This window comes from Pollachius pollachius (genome assembly GCF_949987615.1).
Source record: "Pollachius pollachius genome assembly, chromosome: 9".
Classification (NCBI taxonomy): domain Eukaryota; kingdom Metazoa; phylum Chordata; class Actinopteri; order Gadiformes; family Gadidae; genus Pollachius; species Pollachius pollachius.
Genome location: NC_136942.1, coordinates 24818519 through 24832122, shown reverse-complemented (window position 1 = coordinate 24832122; position 13604 = coordinate 24818519). Strand labels below are relative to the sequence as shown.

Genomic DNA, 13604 nt, shown 5'->3' with positions numbered 1-13604 from the left:
CAAGGCGTCATGAAAAAGTGATTGTTGACACACACACGCGCGCGCGCGCACACACACACACACACACACACACACACACACACACACACACACACACACACCTTTGCTGTTGTGCAATCTGTGATGGACACTTGTAGACCAACAATATTCTCATTTCAGTCCAAACTAATTTTATTTAAAGTAAAATACTTGCAAGCCAGGGCAACATGTTTGTGTTCAGCTGTATGGCTGTGTTGGGGGAAACTGGAATGGATCTCACCGAACCAGATAATCTGAACCAGATCTGTTCAACAAGCTATTTTGTTTTGCGAGAGTATATCATCAAACTATCATCATTACCCTTTATAATGAGACTGATATAGTTATAGGAATGAAGGATGATAAAAAACAAGCTGTTGAGAACTCTTTTATTAAACCTTCATTAACCTTTATGATAAGGTAATAGTAATGAAGAAACTTATTTATCTTCAGATCTTCATTTCCTCCTTTGCACCGCTGCGTCTCCAGATACCTAGAGCTACAGGACGCTACACCCTGAGTCTTGTTATCTGTGGTCTGTGTGTGGGTGTGTGTGTGTACTTGGTGGGGACTTGAACCTGATTGCACACCAAACCCGTGGGGACCTCGTGTGCGGTGAGGACCTGAGTCCAGGTCCCCAGAGGCACAAGCATTGCAAATGAAAGAAAACACAATTTTAACATGCTTGGCAATGTACCCCTCAAAATCCATATAGGTCCTCGTCAGGTAGGTTTCACCGGATTTTAAGGGTGTGTGTGTGTGTGTATCTGTGTGTGTATGTATTTTTCGGAATGCACCCCTACTGGTCAGATCTAGAATAACTGTGTGTGAACTGTGTGTTCACCTGACATATCAGGTCCCCACCACACCCACTGCACCCCCACCCAAGCCCAACCATAACCCGGCTCCACGAGATCATCGAAGGCCTGATGAACTTACTGGAGGTTTTAAGAACAGTGTGTTCACCTGACATATCAGGTCCCCACCACATCAACCCCTCCCCCACCTCCAAGAGATCAAAGAAGACCTGATGAACTTACTGGAGGAATTTCTTACATTATCGACTGGGGTTTCCACAATATTGCTATGGGTTTGACTACAACTAGAGGCTGAAAACTCTAGTCTTTATTAAAATATGACAATGAACCCATCTGTGCCCTGTTAATTTAACAACTAATTGTGATATCCCAGGAAAATACAGTTGCTTTCATAATATATTGATCAGTTTGCTAATTCACAGGATGATAAATTAATACAGTATTCCCTAGTATGTTTTATAGTAACTCCTCAGTAGTTACTGAATAAATGTTACTTAGGGCCCCAGTTAGGGCCCCAGTTGTTACTCATTTGTTCCTCAGTAACTACCCACGTTTTTGCGTACCTATTGCGTACTTATTGTAAAGTGTTACCGAAACATTTCTATGTTGACACTGTTTGGATGTATTTCATGACTCCATCATTAGTCTGATAAACAGCTGTGATGTGTTGCCCTAAAGCCCAGAGCAGGAGGAGAGAGCAGACTTCCCTGGACCCAGCTGTGTCTCCATGAAGAGGGACTGGTCTATGGGAGATCCTGGACAGTTTAAAGATGGAAATCAGTCTATTGAGAAGAAGTAAGGATTTAAACAGTTATTGCTCAGAGGTGGTGTGAATGAGAGGAGGGTTATGGCTGTTTTAGTGATGTGGTTGACATGGTGTGAATGATTGCAACTGTTTGTTCGTCTCAATTCTACATTCTCCATTCGCAAACAACATGAACAATTATGACTATTGTAAAATGACACATTTTTACTTGGAAAAGTCCCTTTTCTGCCTGGACAAGTGAATGGTAAATGTATTTATCCGAGGGACAAGGCCTCATAATAAAGTTGATGTTGACACACACACATAAACACACACACACACACACACACACACACACACACAAACACACCTTTGCTGTTGTGCAAGCTGTGATGGACACTTGTAGACCAATACTATTCTCAATTCAGTCCATGCTCATTTTATTTAAAGTAAAATATTTACAAGCCAGGGCAACATGTTTGTTTTCGGCTGTATGGCTCTGTTGGGGGAAACTGGAATAGATCACACCGATCTTCATTTCCTCCCTTGCACCTCTGCATCTCCAGATACCTAGAGCTACAGGACGCTACACCCTGAGTCTTGTTATCTGTGGTCTGTGTGTGTGTGTGTGTGTGTGTGTGTGTGTGTGTGTGTGTGTGTGTGTGTGTGTGTGTGTGTGTGTGTGTGTGTGTGTGTGTGTGTGTGTGTCCGGTACCCGCTCCCCGTTGTGTCGTGGTCAAGGATAGATCTCACTGCGAAGTCAGGGTTTAAGCCACACACAGCGTTTATTAGCAAGACGGAGAACACATGTACTCGATCTAGGGCAGGAGTGCCCAACCAGTCGATCGCGGTCTACCAGTAGACCGCCGGCAGATCCCAAGTCGACCGCGAGGGGTGAAGAAAAAAAAAAAATAATATTTTTTTTTTTTTTTTTAGAAAAAAAAAACGAGAGCTCCCCGCGCTACGGCCATCCGGAGGCGCACTGAGCTTTTGGCCGTGATATTATATATACAATTATATTATATTATGTTATATATAGAGCTCCGGGAGTCGCAAACGGCAACAATCACTTTCTCCTCCATGCTGTAGTTCACCTCGGACTGCACTGCACTGAGTTGGCCGGTTGAACGCTGATTGGCTGTTACGTTACACATGTCACTCAGTGGCCATGCTGTTGAACGCTGATTGGCTGTCATCACGCGAATGTTGCGTCAAAGTTTAAATATTTTTTAAAGATTGCTAGATTGCGGGGAACATAGGACCCTTTTTCAGAAAAAGGGTATTATGCTCCCTGGTATGTATCAATACAGGGGAACATAGGACCCTTTTTGGGAAAAAAGGGGAACATAGGACTTAAAAAAAAAAGAAAAAAAAGGGTCCTATGTTCCCGCATGACATGCGCTGTCAACAGCAGTTGAAAGCTGTCAACAGTAGTTACGCACTCCCAAACGTTGACATGGCTGAGGGGAAACGAGCTAAAACCTACCATTTTCACCCTGAGTGGGAGGAAGATTATTTTTTTGTTTATTCTCATTCAAAGCCTGTTTGTTTGATCTGCAATGCAACGGTGGCGTTGGCAAAGAAAGGAAATCTGGAGCGGCATTTTAAAACAGTACACGGGAGGTACGAGAGGGATTTCCCTGCAGAAACGCCTTTACGTGCCACAAAAGTGCGGGATTTGAAAGCACAGCTTGCAGCACGGCAGTCAATCTTCACCAAACCAAAGACCAAGGCTAATAAGGCCGCAACTGTTGCTTCCTATCGCGTCAGTCACGTCCTTGCTAAACACAAGAAGCCATTCAAAGACGGCGATATTGTGAAGGAAGCCTTTCTCGAAGCAGCGGATAGCCTTTTTGAAGACTTTAAAAATAAAGCAGAGATCGTGAAGGCCATTAAAGAAGTGCAACTCTCCCGCAATACTACCACAAGGCGATGTGAGGGAATGGCGGTGGATGTAGCGGAGCAGCTAAGGAAGGACATTGACTTGTGTGAGTGCTTTTCCCTCCAATTTGACGAGTCGACTGATATGGTGGATGTGGCACAATTGTGTGTTTTCATCAGGATGGTTTTTGAAGACATGAGCACCAAGGAAGAGCTACTCACCATTTTGCCATTAAAAGGACACACCAGAGGTGAGGATATCTTTAACGCTTTCATGGGATTCGTTAACGAGAAAAAACTGATGCTCTTCAAGCTGATCTCCATCACAACTGATGGGGCGCCTGCTATGATGGGCCGCACCAGTGGGTTCATTGCACTGTGCAAAGAAAGTGAATCTTTCCCAGATATCCTGAATTATCACTGTATAATTCACCAGCAAGCGTTGTGTGGAAAGATTTTAAATATGAAAGAAGTGATGGATATTGCAATGAAAATTGTGTGTTCAGTTCGGGCCAGGAGTCTGCAGAGAAGGCTTTTCCGTGCTCACTTGGAGGAGAATGGTGCTGACCACACAGACCTGCTGCTCCACACGGATGTTAGGTGGTTAAGTAGAGGAACATTTTTGGCCAGATTCACAGAGCTGTTGCCTGAAATCAAGGACTTCCTGAAGCTTTCAACACATGTGGATTACCATACAAAGCTAGAGGACCACCAGTGGCTTTTAGATTTATCTTTCCTCACTGATCTCACTTGCGAGCTCAATGAATTTAATTTAGAGCTGCAGGGTAAGGGTAAAGATGTAATCAACATGATGAGTTCAGTAAACACGTTTAAAAGCAAGCTACAGCTGATGTCAAGCAGGCTGCAGCGTGGTAACCTGCGCAACTTCCCTCACATGCAAGCAGAACTACAACGTCAGGGTAAAGGTGTGACACAGCTTGACCGTGCACGTAATGAGGAGCGTGTTCAGAGCATCTCGTCAGAGTTTGAGAGGCGTTTTACTGACTTTGCATCCATCGAGCCTGTAGCCAGCTATTTGTGTTATCCATTCTCTGCAAGTATTGATGTTGGTGACATTGCCGCCAAAGTCAAATCACTTTTCGACTTTGAAAGCTCCGCTCTTGAGGATGAGATTCTGAAATTGCAAAATGACATTGAGATCAAAGCCAGATCAACATCCGCTCAACCAGGAGAGCATGCAGTGTTCTGGAAACTACTGGTGGAGGAGAAGTATCCCAATCTCAGAAGATGTGCCTTGAACCTGACAGCTCTTTTTGGATCAACTTATTTGTGCGAGTCTGCTTTCTCGCACATGAAAATCATCAAGTCCAAGAACAGATCAACAATGACAGATGACCATCTTGCAGCCTGCCTACGCCTTGCAACCAGCTCCTACACTCCTGACTACGAGAAGTTAGCCTCCTCCTCCCAATGCCAGGTCTCCCATTAAGGTAGGAAGTGATTTCCTTTTTTCTAACTCAAGAGATCTACCTGTTTTGTATCTGGTTATTTTTCTGTTTTGTCATATACTGTTCATATTAAGGTCAGTTATGGCTATTGCTCATCATGCAGATTGGCATGTGTGTGTCGAGAGAGAGAGAGAGAGAGAGAGAGAGAGCGCTACAGCACACTATCCAAACTGGCAACTGTGAGAGGAATTTGTCTGTGTGTGTGTTTGAGAGAGGGATGGTTTGTGATGTGATGTCTAGTGGTTGTGTGACAACAAGAAAAAGTGTTGTGAGGTTAGTTACTGCAGGCTGGGAACGATGTGTGTGGGTTTGCAATATTGACACTAGACTGGTAGATCTCGGGAGGTTGGCTACTTGAAAAGTAGATCTTGGGTCAAAAAAGGTTGGGCACCCCTGATCTAGGGTCTCCGAGAGCCTCTAGTCCATTGGGGTTTCGAGCTGTTTCCCCATGTCATTCCTGCTGGTCCATTATGCGCTGGAAGGTGGCTGGAGCGCCATGTACTCCGAAGGGGAGGACGTGTACTGGTACAAGGCCCCTGGAGTTGAGAACGCCGTCTTCTCCCGGGCCGCCCGGGTCAACGGTACCTGCCAATATCCCTTGGTCAGGTCCAGGGTCGTGAGATAACGGGCCGGACCAAGGCATTCGATTAGCTCGTCGACGCGGGGCATGGGGTAGGCATCGAACTCGGACGCCTCGTTCAGCCTCCGGAAGTCATTACAGAAGTTATAGGTCCCATCTGGTTTTGGTACGAGGACTACCGGGCTGGACCAGGCACTGCGCGACTCCTCGATGACCCCGAGCTGCAGCATTCCGCGTACCTCGGCCTGTATGGCCTCCCTCCGGGCCTCCGGGATCCTATAGGGGTGGACTCTCACCTTCACTCCCGGCGCCGTCCGGATATCATGGTGGGCGATCGTGGTCCTCCATGGCAGCTCGGAAAACACGTCCCGGTGCTGCATGACGACCTCGTCGAGGTCGTGCTTCTGGGCCGGGCTGAGGTCCTCTCCCACCGGGACCTCCGGGATCTCGCGTCGGGCCGCCAGCGCCAGGGGAGCAGGGTCAGGGGTCCACCCCCCCCCCCTCCACTGCTTCAAAATGTTAATGTGGTAGATTTGGGTAGGCTTTCGCCTCCCTGGTTGTCTAACCCAGTAGTTTACCTCCCCCACACATTGAACCACCTCATGGGGTCCCTGCCACTTCGCAAGGAACCTACATTCCGCCGTGGGGACCAGGACCAGGACCAGGTCCCCAGGCTGGAAGGTTCGCAGCTGGGCTCCCCGGTTGTAGACCCTCGCCTGGGCCTGCTGGGCTTGCCGGAGGTGTACCTGGACGATGGGCCACACCTGGGCCATGCGGTCCCTCACCTGTTCCACATGGTCCAGGGTGGTGCGGTGGGGGGATGGCTGGCTCTCCCATGCCTCCTTGGCTATTTCCAGGATGCCGCGGGGCCTTCGTCCGTACAGCAGCTCGAAGGGGGAGAATCTGGAGGACGCCTGGGGGACCTCCCATACGGCAAACAATATGTGTGGTAACAGCTGGTCCCAGTTCTTACCGTCCAGGTCCATGGCCTTTTTGAGCATCTGCTTCAGGGTCTTGTTGAACCGCTCCACCAGGCAATCCGTCTGGGGATGGTAGACTGAGGTCCGAAGCTGCTTTACCTGCAGGAGTCTGAGTAATTCTTTCATTACACAGGACATGAAGCAGGAGCCCTGATCCGTTAACACCTCCTTGGCTATCCCTACCCAGCTAAACAGTAGCATTAGCTCCCGGGCGACCGCCTCCACGGTGCCTGCGCGCAGGGGTAGCGCATCGGGGTACCGGGTGGCGTAGTCCACCAGTACCAGGATGTATCGTGTCCCCAGCTGGTCTTGGGAAGGGGCCCCACAATGTCCAGTGTTTTTCGTTCGAAGGGAGTTTCTATGATCGGCATGGGGATAAGGGGGTTTCTGACTGTGGCCCGAGGCGCTACCCTCTGGCACTCGGGACATCCCTGACAGTGACGCTCGACATCCCTCTTTACCCCCGGCCAATAGAATCTCGCGAAGACCCGTTCCCGGGTCTTGTCCATGCCCAGATGGGCTCCGAGGAGGTGGGTGTGGGCCATGAACAGCACCTTGCTGACGTATGTGTGGGGCACCACTAACTGCTCCCTCTTTGTGCTGAAGTGTGGGTGCGGGAGGTGACTCACCGAGTCTCGGGTCTGTCCGTCGTGGACCAATACGTGCCTCCAGGCATGTTTCATGGCCTCGTCTTGGAGCTGGGTGGTGGCAAACTGGCCGGGTCGGGCCGAGCCTTCCCCCTCCCCGGCAAGAAGTCCGAGAACTCGGTGAGGGGGGAACTCTCCGGCTCCTCCGGGGGATCTAGCTGCTCGGGTGCCGTGAGGGTTTCCGGGGTGTCGGGGGAAGGTTCCGGTGACCCGGTCCGGACGGGTCATCTTCCTGTGTGGAGCGGGGACCCCGGTGGGGAGGGTCCGTTCCCCTCGGACTCCTGGTCCTCCACCGTCAGCTCTCCGGGGGATGACGGGAGCCTGGTGGCCCCGTAGGCCTGCCGAGCTCCCCTCGCCCCTCCGCGGGGAGGTTCTCTCCGGCTCCGGATTTCTCGCGCCGGGTCCCACAGCCGGTGGAAGATCGGGCAGTCCCTTCTGATCAGTAGCGGCACCAGGAGGTGGGGTACGATCCCCGCCCGAGCCATGAACCCCGTGTGGGGTCCGGACGACCACGTGGCAGGTTTCGTAAGTTCGGGTATCCCCGTGCACGCAGGCGGGTTCCCCTTCCCTTCCGCCCGCCAAGTCGGGGCGGAGGAGGGTGACCATGCTGCCGGTATCCAAAAGGGCCTGCGTGTCCCGATTCATAACCCGCGCCGGTATGGTCAGGCTTCCGGACGTCCCCTGCGCCCAACAGGTCGCCAGCATGCAGGGTCGGCCCGTCCCCTTGTCCGCGTAGGCCGACGGCATCGACGTGTCTCGGTCTCCCGGGCAGTAGCGGGCGAGATGGCTGGGCTGGCCGCACTCGTAGCAGCGCCTCCCCTCGCGACTCTCCTGCATCCCGCTCGGCGGGTCGGGGGAGGGTGCCGGGGCCCCGGTCGTGTGTCCCCATTGGTCTCGGCGGGTCTTGACGAGTCGTGGGGTGTTCTGGTTCTGGCGCTCAGGTGCTGGGCCACCTGCCAGTTCTCCAGCTGTCGGACCAGGTCATCCACTGTGTCGGGATGGTGGTGTGCCAGCACCCGTCGGGCGTCCGGCGGGAGCCGACGAAGGGTGTTGTCTATTATCAGCCTGTCGATAGGGCTGGGTCCTTCTCCTGTTGCCAGCCACCGCTTCACCAGTCAACTGTGCTGGGCGATCTGCGTCCGTACGGCGCCCCGGACGTCGAATCGCCAGTCATGGACGCGTTGCATGCGAGCCGCGAGGTTGTGACCGTAGTACGCCAGGATCGCCTGTTTGAGGGCCGGGTACTGTCCGGCAGTCTCCGCCGGTAGGTCCTGGCTCGCCTGCTGGGAAGGCCCGGTGAGGAACGGGGCCACAATATGGGCCCACTGCTCCTCTGGCCAGCCTTCCGTCTGGGCGGTCCGCTCAAAGACCTCCAGGTACGCCTCCACGTCGTCGTCGGGCCCCAGCTTGGTGAGCCGGCTGGCAGGGGCAGCGGTCGGGGCGGCGCGGACGGCGTGCTGGGTGAGCCGCAGTACGGCCTCGCGGAGCAGGGCAATGCTCTCCGAGGTCTCCCGCTGCTGTTGCTGGGCGGCCGTCGCCGCGGTTCCGTCCGGGTTCTGCATGCCGGACTGGTGGTGTAGTGGGGTCCTTCAGACTGCCTGCATTCTCCACCATATGTGGTAGCCCGCTTCCCAATGTGCCAGGTTTCAGGTACGAATCACACGTTGAACAAGGGTTAAGCCGCACTCTGCATTTATTCAACAAGAATCAGAAATACAGGTACTCGATCTAGGGACTCCATGAGCCTCTAGTCCGCGGGCGTGTCGAGTAATCCCTTTGTGTCACTCTTCTCCGGTCTCCCGCTCTGTGGTCCTTTTTAAGATGGCTCCGGGGCTTTCTCCTCCCTGCGGCCAGGTGTTCCCCATCTCGCTGATTGGGGGGAGAGACGTGGTGCTCTCTGCCACCGGTTGGTAGGTGGCGGCGGTATACCCCGTCCACCACTGATTCTCGGACCCGCCCGGGCCGAGGTTTAAGGGGCGGGATGCCACACTGTGTATGTGTGTGTGTCTATGTGAGTGTGTGTGTGTGTCTATTTCCGTGTGTGTGTGTGGTGTGTGTGTGTGTGTGCGCACTATAACCAACTCAATGACTCTCTCCTTGGGGTTGGACAGTCCCAGAGAGTCCAGTCCTTGTTTACTGATGACCTGCAGAGAGAGACAGCTAGTTAGCCACAGCTAGTTAGCCACAGTCAGTTAGCAACTGCTGGTTAGCCACAGCCAGTTAGCCACAGCCAGTTAGCCACAGCTAGTTAGCCACTAGTCATCAGGTCAGGTCTCCATAGAGTCATTCAGTAGGGTTGGTTAAGTGCTCTCATACTGGGACTGGTTCTGCCTCTCCGCTGGTTTCCAGTTCCATGTCACTCATACAGATCCTGCCCCCGGCAACATGATTGGTCGACCAAAAGTCTGTGACCTCCGATGGCCCAGCAGCTCAAAGATGGGCGGGGCCTTCCTCTGAGGTGGGCTTGGCCTCCTCTCTGAGGTGGGCGTGGTCTCCCTCTGGGGTGGGAGGAGGACAGAAAGTGCATGGGGAGGAGGACAGGAAGTATATGGGGAGAAGGACAGGAAGTACATTGGGAGGAAGAGAGGAAGTAAATTGGGAGGAAGACAGGAAGGGGAACATGAAGAGGAAAGAATACGTTTTCTATCTACAGTGGTTTCAGTTGGCTTGCTAAGGTGAGGCCGTCCAGTACACAACACTGGACTACACAATCCAGTGACGCTGTGCAGTACTCCCAGTACTGGAACATGGCAGCACAGCCCCAGGAGGAGCCCTGACCTGAGCGCGGCCGCAGACGGCCTCGTAGACGGGGTGGAGGGCTGTGACCTGGTAGTCCAGCAGGTTGGTGGAGACCTGGGCCAGCTGGGGCTCCTCCAGGTACCAGCCCAGAGCCTGCACCTTCTGGGGGGGGTCAGGGGGGCTCCCACCGCACACACGCCCCGGGGCGGACCCCAAGGGGGCCCTAACCCCCAGATAAAGACTATCTAACCTCCCTGTATCTGGTCCTGGTACCTCCCCCCCCCCAGATGAAGACTATCTAACCCCCCTGTATCTGGTCCTGGTACCTCCCCCCCCCCAGATGAAGACTATCTAACCCCCCTGTATCTGGTCCTGGTACCTCCCCCCCCCCAGATGAAGACTATCTAACCCCCCTGTATCTGGTCCTGGTACCTCCCCCCCCCAGATGAAGACTATCTAACCCCCCTGTATCTGGTCCTGGTCCTGGGGGGTCTCCCCAGCTCCCTGAGGTCCAGCCCGGTGCAGTCCTCCTGCTCCTTGGTGCTGATTGGTTTACGTTGAAGGTGAACAGGAAGTGACACGCCCCCGTTACCATAGCGCCCCAGGAGGGCACGAAGGAGGCGGGGCCAAAGTCAGGGCCCCCATTCATCCTGCTCCAGCTGGGAGGATGAGAGAGAGAGAGAGAGAGAGAGAGACCGGGTCAGAGCAGGTAGAGGGGAAATCGAAAATATCAACTCATCAGGTTCAAATGTGCTCATGGCTCTTAAAGGGGATGGGAGATGGCACTCTCATTGGTTTATTGCACGTTAGGCCCAAACCACACCTACGGGAAATGAGGCTACTTCAGGGCAACCCTTTTTAGATATGCGTCGTGCGGAAGACTAATGTATCCACCATTATAATAGCAACAGAGGCAGAGCCCCGCCCACAAAGCTACTTCCGTTTTGCGCTTCTCACTTGCGTTTCAAACCGCTAAAATAGGGCTGTAGGAGTTTATCAGCGGTGTTCTGAACAAGCAGGAAGCTTTTATGACAGATTTTCTCAATTGTTTAAACACGTTTTCTGAAACTATAGCTCAATTTCTCAAAACGCTAAGGACAAATCTGAAAAGAGTTTACCATTTTGTCAAAACTCCACAAATCTCTTTCAAAATGAACCACAGCACTCAATACCATTTTTTCTCATCTCAAAACAGAATTTTTTCAACCAAAACGAGAAACACAATGATCATATGAATATCTATTAGAGAGCATCAATTAAACACTTGTGTGATACATTTAAAACACTTCCATCAAAATACTGTTTACCTTTGTTTTGACTTTATGAGGCCATGTTACATATTCAAATGTATACAATTGTTTAGAAAAAACGTCTTTTTTAAAGTTGCAATTATGTGGTACATACAGTATAAATATTCTTGCCATATTTTAATACAATACTGTGAATCTATCACATCAATATTGCATTGACACAATTGTATCTCGATAGGATACAATGCATATTTGTCTATCCAATGAGCTTCAATGGGCTAAACTCACAATCCCACAGAGTCATGCTGTACACCTATAGTTGATACTGCAACACTGTTGGAGTTCTGAAAATACACCAATGTTACCAATTTTGGCAAAACTCACAGTAAAGTAATTGCACTGATAAGTAAAATGAAAAACACTACAGTAAGAGAATGTTTTTTCAGGGGATTTAATGATTAAATCAGTGCACAAGTTCAAAAATGTAACTTATTTGTTACTGTAATACAGTTAAATGTTCAGCTGAACTGACTGCAAAAAAAGCTTCCCTTAGGCCAAAAAAAATAGAAAGATTATAAATGAGGTGAAGGTGAAACAGATCTATATGTGTTCGATTTCTGCTCATTTCTAAACTGTTTGTAAAGACTGCGTTGTGTATTTCTCCCTCGTAGTAGTAATTCTTGAAGTGGAAATCAAATCAACTTGCCAGGTTGGGTCAGAGGGTTGAATAGCAGGTTTATTGGAGGATGTAATACAGCACAGGTACAGATTTAGGTGGGATAGTCTCAGTGTAGGAGGAGAGGAACAGTCTCCAGACGTGCTCCTTGGCTGTCGATCCCTCTTCTCACCGAACCAAAGGTTTGAGGCCAGTATTATAGGAAAGAAAGCGTGAATAACAAAATAACAGTGTCTCCCTTGATAAGGTATATGGCCCTGGCTATGTCCCAGACGACCGGGTTGGTTCGTCCTTGTTGGGACATCACAAATGATGGAATGGAATGTTGGAAATAACACCTCGTACAGTAGGAGAGGCACTGGCCTGGTCCTAGACTAAGAGATGTGAACACAGAGAGGCATTAAAATACACCAACATTCTACATTCCTCCCTCTCCATCATATTAAACGTAGTTTAAAGATCACCCTTTAAAATGACAATTCAGTGGATCTACTGGTAAGAAATTAACAATTATCTAAATCAACAAAATGAAGCATAAAAGGCAATAGCAAACATAAAAAAGTATACTCATCAACCACAAGTAAACCAGGTGTAGGCTAATTAAAAAACAAAAAAACTCATTAGGTTACTCATGATTAAACCAAAACAGATTTTAAATTGTAAAATAAAGGAAATGGACTGTCCAGACACCTCCCTCTGCTGGGCGGTGAAGCTCCACCTTTCTCTGACAGCTCTCTCTGTCCCCAGCAGAAAAGTGGTTCTGTTAGTCTAACAACATTAAAGGGCCCAGAGGAAGGCTTAGCCTTAGAAACGTTGGGGAGTTTGGGGCACCAGACCTTGGGACGGGGTGGGCTCTCTAACACAGCTACCCTGAGGGGGGGCAACAAGATCGGGTCAGTCCCCGGGGGGGTCGGTTGGGGGGTCGGTCATCCGGTGAAACACACAGGGAGATAACTCGATGACCACATAGAGCATAATAACGGAAAGGACAAACGGCAGAGCCATTTGGACTATCTGAGAAAACATAGAGCCAGCCAACCCGCTGAGCCATCCCACACATGTAAATCAGTCTGTATCCCACCTCCATCCTGATCAGGCCAGAGCAGCTCATCTCCAACACAGCAGAGCTCACCTGAGGCCTCTTCTATGCTCTCACACATGACTCAAGGGTTCTGCCAGTTGAGTTTGAACAGGAGAGAAGTGAGCGAGACCAATTGGTAATTGGGTGACTCACCCTCCCCCCCTCCCCCTTAGCCCCCCCCAACTCCCACTCAGAGACACTGAGGCCCCGCCGACCCCCGAGGACCCTACCCAGCACCCTTCGTGTGTGTGTGTGTGTGTGTGTGCGTGCGTGCGCGTGTCTACAACTGACACAGAGACGCTGAGGACCCCCCCCCCCCCCCCATACCCAGACCCCCGGGAGGAGGTCCTCCTGGGTGAAGGAGGACCAGAAGGTGTGGAGGTGTGTCAGTGTGTCTGAGGACCCTCCTCCACCTGGGGACACTCTGTAGAAGGACAGAGAGCCAGCAGGCCGGTCCAGATACACTCCTACTCTGGTGGAGCCAGCGGGGGGGAGAGGGAGGACTGTTACTCTACCGTTGTACACTGCAGAGTAACGATCATCAGAACAATCAAGACCCCAGGACTTGTTGTTCAGTCCAAGCCCGCTGTCACCACCCCCTCCTCTCCTTGTGATTCCTCTGTATGTCACTCCTATAACAACACGTCCTTCCCTCTCTACCTCCCAGTAACAGCGGCCAGTCAGAGCCTCTCTCCCCAACACCTGGGGCCAGGAGTCAAA

General features: G+C 51.1%; 1 protein-coding gene across 1 annotated transcript in view; it reads right to left on the bottom strand.

The window, feature by feature from the left end:
• Positions 1-5399: 5399 nt before the first annotated feature.
• The window catches only part of LOC307080745 (uncharacterized protein), a gene marked incomplete at its 3' end in the record, with an annotated part of 111726 nt that continues 103521 nt past the window's right edge, over positions 5400-13604 (bottom strand). Inside the window, exons 14-21 of the mRNA XM_079743609.1 lie at positions 9917-10100; positions 9505-9636; positions 8481-8595; positions 7831-8106; positions 6675-6799; positions 6394-6590; positions 5567-5925; positions 5400-5467 (exon numbers count right to left, since the gene is read on the bottom strand). Coding sequence (XP_079599735.1) covers positions 5400-5467; positions 5567-5925; positions 6394-6590; positions 6675-6799; positions 7831-8106; positions 8481-8595; positions 9505-9636; positions 9917-10100 — 1456 coding nt within the window. The remainder of the gene's footprint in view (positions 5468-5566; positions 5926-6393; positions 6591-6674; positions 6800-7830; positions 8107-8480; positions 8596-9504; positions 9637-9916; positions 10101-13604) is intronic.